Source organism: Myxocyprinus asiaticus, chromosome 22, assembly GCF_019703515.2.
Source record: "Myxocyprinus asiaticus isolate MX2 ecotype Aquarium Trade chromosome 22, UBuf_Myxa_2, whole genome shotgun sequence".
Classification (NCBI taxonomy): Eukaryota; Metazoa; Chordata; class Actinopteri; order Cypriniformes; family Catostomidae; genus Myxocyprinus; species Myxocyprinus asiaticus.
Genome location: NC_059365.1, coordinates 15,836,319 through 15,849,063, shown reverse-complemented (window position 1 = coordinate 15,849,063; position 12,745 = coordinate 15,836,319). Strand labels below are relative to the sequence as shown.

At 39.8% G+C, this 12,745-nt stretch overlaps 1 protein-coding gene across 6 annotated transcripts in view; it reads right to left on the bottom strand.

The window, feature by feature from the left end:
• The window catches only part of mid2 (midline 2), a 170,943-nt gene that overhangs the window by 69,385 nt on the left and 88,813 nt on the right, over positions 1-12,745 (bottom strand). For 4 of the 6 annotated variants that reach the window (XM_051650636.1, XM_051650637.1, XM_051650633.1 and 1 more), the window contains exon 2: positions 3,665-4,373. In XM_051650636.1, coding sequence (XP_051506596.1) covers positions 3,665-4,357 — 693 coding nt within the window. In that variant the 5' untranslated portion in view covers positions 4,358-4,373. Of the gene's footprint in view, positions 1-3,664; positions 4,414-12,745 lie in introns of all 6 variants that reach the window. The other 2 variants (XM_051650635.1, XM_051650634.1) reach the window with 1 other exon arrangement.

The window sequence follows — 12,745 nt, the reverse complement described above, 5'->3', positions numbered from 1 at the left end:
GAAATGGCAGAGCTCATCTGAAAGCATGGAACTGCTTGAATCATCCTCATCCACCGTTAAGCTTAGGTACAAACAAGGATTTCTCATTTTACTTGAGCCGGAAGAAGATTAAAAGTTTGAAGCCCTGAGCCCTGACTGCGTCTTCTCTCTCCCCAGGTTGTGGATTGGGAGTTCAAAGTTGGGCAGGTTCAAAGCTTCGGCAGTAGAAAATTAAAGCACATTTTAGACATAAGCTGCATCCCAAATCACATGCTTCTTTACTATTTTATGCAATTTTGTAGCTTAAATATTGCACGAAAAATGGAGGGTGGAATGTAGGACACTTTATGAACTTTATGGAAGAGGAAGGGTTACCTGACTTTTGTTAAAATGCCGAATATGGCAACTACTGACACTTCTGTGAAAACGGCACATTATAATAAGCGATATGATAGGTGTGGGTGAGAAAAAGATAAATATTTAAGTCCTTTTTTACTATAAATTCTCCTCCCTGCCCAGTAGGTTGTGAATTGCCAAAAACAAAAGAAAAAGAATGTAAAAATGAAAGAGAAGATTAATAATAAAAATATGGAGCCTGGGTAGCTCAGCGAATATTGACACTGACTACCACCCCCGGAGTCGTGAGTTCGAATCCAGGGCATGATGAGTGACTCCAGCCAGGTCTCCTAAGCAACCAAATTGGCCCGGTTGCTAGGGAGGGTAGAGTCACATGGGGTTAGGGGTTCTCGCTCTCGATGGGGCGCGTGGTAAGTTGTGCGTTGATCGCACGGAGTCTCCGCGGTGTCATGTACAATGAGCCACATGATAAGATGCGTGGATTGACTGTCTCAGAAGTGGAGGCAACTGAGACTTGTCCACCCTGGATTGAGGTAACCGTGCCACCACCAAAAAAAAAAAAAAAAAAAAAAAAAAAACATTAATGAAAATATAAAGTAAAAAAAGAACTTAAATATTGATCTGTTCCTCAACCACACCAATCATATCACTTCTGGATTTAACCACTGGAGTCGTATGGATTACTTTTATGCTGCCTTTCTATCCTTTTTGGTCCTTCAAAGTTCTGGCTACCATTCACTTGCATTGTATGGACCTACATAGCTGAGATAATTTTCAAAAAATCTGTTTGTGTTCAGCAGAAGAAAGTCAGTCATACACACCTGGGGTGGCTTGAGGGTGAGTAAATAATGAGAGAATTTTAATTTTTGGTTGCACTATCCCTTTAAAAGAGGCTGGCTAATGTGCTAAAGTTAGCTGCAAAACAAATCACATACATTTGAAATTTCACTTCATTCAACTGAAATTAATGCTTCCGAGTAGTACAAAAACGTTAGTGTTACATTTGAGGCAATACTAACCTTTCATTCATACACTAGATTGCTGAGTGCATAGTGTCTAGTGTAAGTGCACAGTTTGTAGTGAGTCATTTGAGACACAGCTATATCCTCTTAAGACACTCACAGAAACTACTATTAAAGAATATAGGGCATCTGGAACGAGGCAAGACTATTACAGGTACTGTGCGGATAACAACAAGATTCTTCAGCACAAGTGGTAATTATAGAGAGCGCATTCCAGTGAGTAATTCAAAACCAAGGTAATCCTCTCAGTCCGCTGTGATTCCAAGAGGAAATTAAATGTCGATCTGGATGCTGTAACTTTTGCATAATGGCAGCTTCCCAGCAAGAAGACCTTGGGACAAAAGAGGAGCAACTTTCTCATGTATTGACTTGCTGCAACACACAATGAACTACGTCTAGCACAATCGAGGCTGTTTGAGCAGAACTGCATTCATTTCCTCAAAAACCAGATGGGCCAGCGTCAATGATTGGAATTTCCTTTATGTGAGCTAGTGTGAACAAAGAGATCAGCGGGCAAGATCACAGGGAGATCACATGTGCTCTTGATGCCTGCTATTATAATTCTAATGCAGAAGTCAGTGGCTGCCTATTCACCAGGAACAAGATTATGATCATGTAAAGGCAACGGTGTCGGCTAATATTAACAAATCCATCCCATGAGAACTCCACTGGTAGTGGCCTTAAAATGACAGTGTGGCGAGCAGGGCGTGGCCGAGCGATAAGGATGGACGACTGGGGGAGAATTATCACAATCAGCCGGGAGAGAGATAAAGAGGAGCCAGAGCTGCAGTTCGAGAGAGAGAGATGCACAAAGCTGTCTGTGTGTGTGTGTGTGTGTGTGTGTGTGTCTATGTCGAGGGGGTACTGAAAAGTGTGTTAATAAATGTCTTACGTTTGGATGTTTATCCGGCTCCCGTTTCCTCCTCCATAACAAAGGCAGAAGTCTGCCACAGACAGTTCACTCAAAAATGATAATATTGTCAGCATTTACTCACCCTCATGTGTTTCTAAACCTTTATGACTTTCTGTCTTCTGTGGAACATAAAAGGAGATGTAAGGCAGAATGTTAGCCTCAGTCACCACTCACGTTCATTGCAGCTTTTTTGCAAACAATGAAAGTAAATGGTGACTAATGCTAATATTGTGCTTAACAAATCCACTGTTATTCCAGGGAAGAAAAAAGGACATACAGGTTTGGAACAACATGATGGTTACAACGGCACTGAAATAATCAGGCAAAACATATGAAGATCGGATATAATTCTGGCTGCTGTTGAGCCTTCTGCAGCTGTGAATGATTATACTGATGTGTGTCTGTGTGGGTGGGTGTGAGTATTTTCACACATACAGCTTTGCTCAGGTTGGGAGCTCTGTGGTTCAAATTAGCCTGTGCGAGCTTCTGTATTTTAGCCCTTATTCAGCAATCAGCTTCTTTGTAGTAGGTCAGCATTGTGTTTCAGTGCTGAACAGAGAATGGCTTTAGGGACTGCAGACTCATCTAATATGATTATGACTTCAGCCCAATGGAACAGCTAGGCAGTACTGGTTACTACTAGGCATGAAGAACGTCACTATGACGGATAACAAACATTGCTTAAAATGAAGTTAGTTTGATGCTAGTGAAATGAAATTAGTTTGCTTAAATAATATAAAAAAACAATGTTATGCATAAATAATAGTTACAATAAATCATCTACAACATCAAAGATTTTATGAAAGAGTTCACCTTGACAGTAAAGCAAAGAACAAAGAAAATATCAATGGCATTTGGCTTTGAAAATTAGCAGAAATGGAGCAAGTTGTGGTCAACAACACTTAAACCCTTTTTATTGCTCATTCTCCAAAGGGCTGTTCCAATAATAAAGTGCTAGATTGAACACCTGACACAATTACAGCTAGACAGGGTAATCTTTTAATCACAGATGGTTTAAAGACACCATGAAATCAAAGTTGGTGTTTTGTGCCTTTAGTCCATGTCTATTAGCTTTGAAGCCATCTATATTTGAATGTTCTCCAAAACATTGACACAATTTACCCTACCTAGCAGACATAAAGTACACATTTAAAATTTAGAGTATTTCACTTCTGGGAAAATGGACCAAAACTATTGATGACACATCTAGTACTACACAGATTTTTGTTCAATCAGATGCTCTCTGGAATGACAACGTCCCTCCCTCTAGCATAAGTAGAAAATCAGTTTCCAGTCTCAATAAGAAATATTTCATCACAGGAAAGAAAACTGGGCTGATCAAGTGATTTTATGGGGTCTTTAAGACTATCTTAACAAAAGGTTCTAAACTCACCTTAAGCTTGTCAAAGCGCTCGCTTAGCGAAGTGACCTGATGCTCACGGTGCCGTCCCACCAGCTTGCAGAGAGCACATATTAGCTGGTCGTCTACTACGCAGTACATGTTCACCTTCTCATTCTCATGTTCAAGACAGGCCAGCCCACGTAGGTGAGCGTCGGCCACCGGCTCCACCAGACGATGGGTGGTGAAGGGTTTCTTATTGGGGTGCGTCGCCCGCAGGCAGCGATCACAGTATGACACCTCACACGTCACGCAGGTCTTCACTGCCTCCCGTGGTGGCTCCTGATCGCAGAACTGGCAGCCGACACGCTCTAGCGACATGGCGCTACTGGCGGGGCTTCCCCGCACACTCCCGCCGAGCGTGGCACTGTAGGGCCTCGGCCGGCGACTCTCGTTGGGCGAGTTGGGCCCGCTGACGGAGGCCTTCTGGAAGCGGTCAATGATGTTCTGCAGCGTCACATTGCGCTTCAAGCCCTCAAGGCCGCGCTGATTCAGCGTGATGACGTAGCGGCAGGTAGGGCACTGGAAGGCGGAGATGGACTCAAGGGGCTTGGTGCTGGAGCAGTGCGAGACCAGGATGCGGTGAGCACAGTTGAAGCACAGGCTGTGGGCGCAGGGCAGCAGAAGGGGATCCTCAAACAATTCCAGGCAGATTGGACACGTCAGCTCGGACTCCAGTGTTTCCATCTTCAGTTAAACCGATCTAAAGGTGACATCAAATCCCACAGAAGCTGGTCAGTCACCTGTGCAGCGGATAGCTACGGGTTAGTGGCAAGCAATTTTAGTACGGAAAAAGCAGCATAAAGAGAAATTCCACTCAAAAACAAATGCACTATGTGGACAAAAGTATGTGGACACCCAAACACCACAATCCTATGTGCTTGTTGAACATTTAATTTCAAAACCATAGAACTTGTTGCCTCCCTTTGCTGCCATAACAAATTCCACACAGAAAAGGGTCCTTCCAAAAACTCCACGAAGTCAAAAACACACAATCTATCAAATGTCATTGTATGCACCAGCATTACGATTCGTCTGTGCTGGACTTACCTGTTCATTAGAAGGGAATGTCCACATACTTTTGACCATGCAGTGTATAAGTAATCACATTTCTTGAGACTAAACAAAGTAAGGGACAACTGAAAAAACTAAAACAAAAGGTAATGTGTTTGAGTGGAAAATCACTTTAATTGAAAGCAGTTTGGTTAATGGCAAACACACATATGTTTTTAAAGGGATATTACCCCCCCAAAAAAAATAAAAAATACAAATAATCTTTTTTTTTTTTTTTTTTTTTTAATCATTTACTCACCTGTAGAACAACACCATCTAGCTAAGCCTTTCATTCTTTTGTGGAACACATTATAAGATGTTAGGAAGAATATTTAGCTCAGTCACTGTTCACTTTCATTGCATCTTTTTTCCACACAAAAACTGAATGGTGAAAGCAAATTTTTCATTGAATGTGAACAGTGACTGAGACTGTCAGTCCCTACCATTCAGTCCCAAACATCTCTGTTTGTTTTCCACAAAATTAAGAAAGCCATACAGGTTTGGAACACATGAGGGTGAGAAAATGATGGCATCATTTTCAATTTTAGGGGAACTATTCCTTTAACACTAAAGCATTTTTTGACTCAATTATGTGAGTGTGCTTAGGCTAATAGTTCACAAAGAGAACATACAAATCACAGCATGCTCAAGGATTTCCAGCAAGCTGTGTTGTCAAAGTAAAAAACAGATTGGGTAGCTTTTAAATTCAGCTATCTGTAAAGACAGAAGTGCTGAGTTATTACCAAACGTTCTGGGCTAGATGAGCAATGCAAATATGAGTAACACACACACACACAGTCACTCACACTTGGCTGAGCTTTAGCTAAGCAATCAATGTCATCAAGCATCATTTCATCTGTCCATCAAGTCATAACCAATAGGCTAAAAAGCATCACTTCCTTTTTATGACTGTTTAAAAGAAAGCAAAAAGACCTGAACTAAAAACACTCTGCAAGTATTTTCCTGCACATTTATTTCTATCCAGACATTCCTGCTAAATTGCTGCCGCTTTAATAGAATGGGTTTAGCAGATTAGATTGTTTCTGCCTTGATGAATATGAATGGGAACGAATCAGCACAACCTTCACTGAGCATGGGCACCTGTGCATCCAGCCTTCATTTAAAGGTCTGTTTTTCTTTTCAACTTATAATTTGTACTTTATGCCATGTGGTGTCATGATATATTACCGCTGAAGTGTGTAATTTCTTCTCCATTATTGGAAAAATAATGACTGTTTTCAAACAGGTTTCCCAAACATTTATGCCTGCCATTGGTCATTCAAACAGACAGTCCCAACCCAAACTCATGACATTGGTTGAGACAATCTTATTGTGTTGGGTTAGTTGGGATGCTCAGACAAACAGAGCAATGTTTTGATAGTGGCACAGTGTTTAACTTTTTTAGCAGTATCAACCTACGATGGCTTACTTATACTGCAGATGTCTTTGCATATTCGAAAATTATTTTCAAATTAAAAAATGATCACCTAAACACTCAAAAGTCATACACAAAGAAAAACCACACACATAAGCAGCAAAACACAGATCAACCGACATGAATCAAGGAAATTATGACGAAACTTTATAATGAGATGGTGTTGAAGATTCTCTGTTATTTTCTTACTATATATTACATTTTTTCACTATTGTGTAAATCACATCTCTACTGCCTGGGTCTGTGTGCAGCAATATGACTTCTTATTGATTGGGCCAAACTGCTCTGAGACTTTTAACGATTTCCATCCCTGATGTTACATACAAATAAATGCGGGACTCTGAACTCACATAAAAGGCTATGATCACATTGCCCTAGTCTATCACATTTCCCTGCATCTTCTGGCAATTTAGAATCCTAATTATTGAGATCAGATTGATCGAATCAGGCTGATGGAAAGATGGCGGGGTGGGAGATGCAGGTGTCATGAATGGCATGACCTCAGATCAGTGATTAACCCATGGTGGAGCGGATGTTTTATGATATAAATCTATGCATCGAGAGAGCCAGAACAGTAAATGCATGTAAAGTCACCCCAAAATGTGGTATTTATAAAAATAAAAAAAATAAGCAAATCACACTAAAGTTTTTTTTTTTTTAGGTTTTAAATAATAAAACAATAGGTATACTGTTCAAAATTAGGATAAAGTATTTGGAACATTTCTGGATGACAAACGCTTTCAAAAAGTCCATTGTTAATGTGATGAACTACACCTATGGTTACTCTACTAGGATTTGAGGAGAACTGACTTCATAAATCCACTAAAAATTAACTGCTGGGACCAGCTGATTTAAAGTAACTGCAAAAATGGCAAAGAAAAAAGTTACATTTGTTCTGAGAAAAGGTCTAGCATCGTTTGGTTCCAGATGTCACTTGGTTTCATATTTTGTTATCTGATGATTTTTTATTTATTTCTTTTTAAGTGTGGCTTAAGTGTCCAAATACTTTTTGGGGTCTCTGTATATATCTAGTGTAAGGTTAACAGACAGAGGAAAGATGGGATAGATTGGCTAGGCCGAAGTTGTTCGTAGAGACATAAACATTTTGCTCCTTTCAAAGATGGACCCCACATTGCATAATCTGATTATGATGAAATGCTCCATATGGAGGCTGATCAGAGTCTGCCGTTGCTCACGCACAGTCTCCCTCATGCACAAACACACATGCACATGCACACGCTCGTAGAGCCGTGTCTGGTTTATTTGATCTGTTCTCGGGTTGATTAAGGCATTATTTTCCTTTTGATGTCAAATTGGAATAAAAAAAAAAAGAAAGACGAAAAGCACTCTCAATAAGAGATGATGCACGTTAATGATTTAACAAAGCCACTTAATGCTCAATCATAGATGTGAGCCTATTTACAGCCGCTGTCTAACGTGTTAACCTCTTTGGAAACCAATTCCAAGCTGCCTCGGATAAACACTGCTGTTATATTTACAAATAAAATAAAATAAAAACCCCCCAAAGGTAACACTATAGAATGTGCCATTTTTCTCAAATAATCTCATCCAGTATAGAATGCAAATACTAAGCAAAGCTTGGCTGAAAAGAAGGCAGCTGCGTTTGACTGTTCTGTCTTGGTGTCTCTTGGGACTCTACTTTTTCTGCGCTTGTTAGGACAGAAGAAAAAATAAAAACCAACACTCATACGTCTCAACACTGACACGTATGACATTTCTGGAACAATGACAATTAGCCTTCTCTAAACAATAGGGACAATTCATGTTTAAACTCAAATTCGCATTTAAACTAAGACTTGAAGGACTGTTCTTCCTTGAATTATAAGTAAACAATGATAATGAGACAATGATTACTGAAAGCAAATTAAAATGGCAGTCACTGAAACTTTGTCTGTTGTTAATTTCAGATGGACTAGGGTTATTTCTTGGTTTGTACAGTGAGAAGAGCATTATTGCAAAACAAATGTATTACACACATCAAGATGCATGGACATGTTATATAAAGTCATCCTTTGTCCTTGAAAGAGTAGGGCATAGGAGAACTATGTTCATACAATTCAATGCTGACATACAGTATACATCAAGACATACAGCTCTGCATGGTTTAGGAATTTAGGTGACTAGAAAATCCATTATATAAAATTACACCATTGAGATTAACTTTTCCATACAAGCAATACTTTACCTAGTGGTCGACCGACATTAATGATTTTAATGGCCAATGCAAGTACTACTACGATAACAAGAGGGCAGGGTGGGTGATGCCTGATATAATACATACATATGTAAAATGTAAGGAATAAGCACAAGGGTGCTTTTCAACTGAAACTGAAATAAAATGAGGATACTATAGACATTGTTTGTCATTCTTATCCACATTTCTTAGCCAATGTCTTTTTTAATTGGTTATTTTGGTAGCCGTACGGTAATAACTGAAATAATTTGCTGAAGTGATATGGAACCATTATGCGGTCAAGACCTGGAACTACTTCATAGCTGTGTGTTTACTGGAAAATAATTGGACACCTTACAACATCTGTCATCAATCAGAATCAAGCATTAAACAGACCCGTGGTATAAAGGCTTTCATACAACAGTTAGTTCCGGTCATCAAATCTGATTGGACGTGAGGCGTTCCAGGACAACTGATGGTATACGTTTTGGACGCTTTACTGTTTCTATCACTCTGCTTGTGTTCATGGTGTTCCAAACTAACATGTAAGAGCAGTGCAGATGTATAAGAGCAGCTAGATGTGTCATTCATCCCTTTGATATTAAAGATTTGAGACAGCAGGTGGCATCAAAAGACTGTCTTGTGTGTGTTATTAGCGAGTTGAGCTGACAAAGTGTGTCAGTCAGTGCGTGAGTTTTTTTTTTTTTTTCTTTTTTTTAAGTCATCCGGAACTGTCGCACACAATGATCGCTCAGATTACTACAACACTATAGTTGAAAAATGGAGTTAAACTAACAGCTTCAGCATTACTGCCGATCAGAGCTGAGAGTCGCGACGGACAGAGTAATCAAACATGCTCGCGGCACCTACCTGACACTCGCCGAGTTGGGAGAAGACGTAAACTTTCAACATAGCGGAGGAGAGACTGGTTTCTGTGTCAGTGTCAAGAGTACCACAAGAATTATACAAGAATGAAACTGCCGATTGAAACCAAACCCTAACCTCTCTCCAACAACAAAACACTTGAACATTTCTGAAATACTCATAGCATAATTCAGATAGCACGTATGGCAGCATCATTCTCCGATCGGAGCAGATTACTAAGACACACAGGTAAACACACACTCAGTCACTTTCTCTCTCTCTCTCTCTCTCTCTCTCACACACACACACACACACACACACACACACATCCTTGTTTCTCCAATAACTTGTTAACGGAGGCTTGGATGCATCTTTCTAACTAGCAATGGCAGATCCTGTGGTGTAAGAAAGTAGTTCCACACACAAGAGCGTTTTTTTGGGACAGTCTTTAGTTTTTCCCTACATATTTATTTACTTGTTTGAATTGAACTGTTGTATAAAAGCACTTGCAATCGTGCTGTGTTGTCCAACTATTAGCCAAAATGGTCAAATATCAGTTGATTTATCGGCCTGTCACAAATTTTACAGTGTGCTCCAATGGTGACAGCTTTAAACTTTTATTTGGTGATTGTTTGAATGTTTGTAGTATATAAAAACAAAGATATTGTTATGTTGAAAAGACTATTTAAGCAGCTGGTTCATTATGACAACTGCTTCAGTCCCTCTTTTGCTGGTAAACAACAGCACGAATGGAAATCACACCAGTTTGATTGCAGCCTAGTGCAATCGCACCGGTTTGATTGTACTTGTGAAAGGGTTAATAATCTTCAACAACAGGTAAAAAATTTAGGACACTGTATTCTTTCTTAAGCCGACCATAACACTGACCTACACTCCAGATGGTGCAATATAGGCCATTCCAGCCAGGGCACTTTGACTAAAGACATCAGTGAACTAGTATTACCTGGCAGGTCTGCTAGAATGAGAAAGTATATTGTTTGATGCTTGTAAGTGGCTTACTGTTATTCTGGGTGGGCCAGTGGGTCAGACTCCACCCTGCGGCCCAGACACTCTAATGGAGCCATTTATCTCCTGTCAACCTGCAGCTGGTTACCGGTTCCCCATTGCCTCCTATAACGCTTGAGTAGCCAGGCAGCTGGTGTCACGGGTAGAGAAGAAGTCCAGACCGGACATAGAACCACATGAGCTCTACTGCAGCCCCACACCTCATTGGCAGCTGGAGACGTCGATTAAGTATGAGTGAGTGGACTTTAGGGATTCCCTGAGCTCCACTGTAGGGACAGGTGCCAGTGAAGCCATTCACAGCTTATCACCTCTGAATTTGTTACTAGTGACCTGCCGACATGCAGAGTGATGGCTGATGTGAGGGGGAGGGGTGTTTGAGAAAGTTAAGCTTCCCAAGAAGAGTGGCAAATCCTCCAACATACACTCTTAAAAACAAAAGTTCCTCAAAGGTTCTCTGCGGCACCTTCTGTTCAGAAAAACTCTCTCTCTCTCTCTCTCTCTCTAAAATATTTCACTTTACAGGGTTCGGGAAGCATCATTCTTTGGAGATCAAAAAAGTTTTTATTGTTACTTTATAGGTTCTTCAGATCAACTTTATTGGATTCTATGTTCTTTTATGCACCAGTACATAGATGGTTTTCTAAAAGAACTAAAGAATAAAAAGTTAATCACATATAGCATCATGCTTTTAAGCCTTTTATGGTTCTAATAGTTGTTCTTGCAAAGGCAAGCATCACTATTACTATTGCTCATCCTTAGGTTTAGGGATTTCAACAAATGCCTAACCCTAGAGTATTAAACTTCAGCACATAACTTGTCTTAAATTTAAACACATCAAATAATGGGCTTGATTAGAAAAAGTATGATATTACTTTACATTGATATTAGCCTACAACCGATATTATAGGATGAACAATGCATTTGCAACCATGTAGGACACCTAGAACAACATAGAACAAGCTCAAAATTGTGCTAGTAATACACTTAAAAACCACCCAGTAATGCCCTAGCAACCAACCAATAATGCCTTAGCAACCACTCAGAACAACTTCACAACCAAATCAGCACCACTCATATTTTCTTCATAAAATTTTTAAATCTTGTTGGAACCTTTAATTTTAAGCATACATGCACAGTATATTGTGAATTAGAGCAAAACAGCAAATCATGGCAGTAAAGTGATCAAATAAAGATTTATTAAACAATTTTAAAGGGGATCCGCATTTTCAAAAACATAAAAGCGCAATAATCCTTAAATTACACAGCATCACACCAACTCTTTATTATGCATCACAGCGACACTTTTTTTTTTTTTTACCCCCCTGTAACACTGCACTAGTACTTAGCTGTGGGATGCATTTATTAAAAAAGGCCAATCCCAGGAGAGGGTAGTGGAGTGAATAAAAAGCAAGCAGGTGTGTTTCAAGTGAAGTATCTGGCACAGAATCCACCACTGCAGCCTGCGAACATTTACAACTACCTTATTCACCTTCAACTGCTAAAATACACCACACTTGTCAAAGAGCCCACACAGTGTAATAATCTCTTCACCCACAGCTATCGCTTTGAGATGAACAGGTGACCCATTTTGTGGTTCTTCCAGTGGATGCAGTGAACATGTGTCTTCTTAACAGTAAACCCGTCTCCTAATATGTGACATGCTGATTTTCTACTGTGATTAGCATTAACAAAAGACATGAGTGAGTCAGGAGCGAGCTGGAGTAATTAGTATGCAGGGAGCATTCCTCAAATATCTGATGAGAACAAAAGTTTATGGGTGTTAATTACAAATTACAGGATTATTTTACCAGTGACTTCATGTAGAACTCATAACATGTTACTAAGTAATTAAGCGTTATGAAGTGCATGCTAGTGCTATAATTGGGCCCTAAGAGTGAAAACGCTTTTAACAGGTTGAAGAATTGCGGATTACAGAACAGGCGGATTATTTAATCTCCAGAAACACAGCGTAATAAGTGAATGTGTAAAGCATATTTTTACCTACAGCACACTGAGATTTTAGTGGTGAGTGATTAGCCTGGCTTCAACCCAACCAAACAATGAACTCACACAGGGAGCGTCAACACAAGGCTTCCTAGATCCCATCATCTGATCCAAAAGTAAGTGGTCAGTCTCCCAAACCATAAGTGCTACTTCATTTATTTTTTATGTCATAGTTTTAAATGGAGGACAGACTTGGATAATTGCAGTGGATGTGTTTTTATACACAATAACTGTGCATCAAGGCCAGAGATGGCCATTTAGGTGGAGCATTGCTTCTAGTCTATAAGTGCTATATGTCTGGAACTAACAACTAAAAAACACCAACAAACAATCCCCAGAGGAATGCTTTTTTGTTGTATTTTCAATAGGCCTCGATCATCTTGCACATCAAATATGTCATATAAAAAGTAGCCTACAGTTTCCATACCCAGGGTCCAGCTTCCACTTTACTTTTGTCATGACAAATACTGTGACACTGTGGCTACTGGCCTCTGTCCTT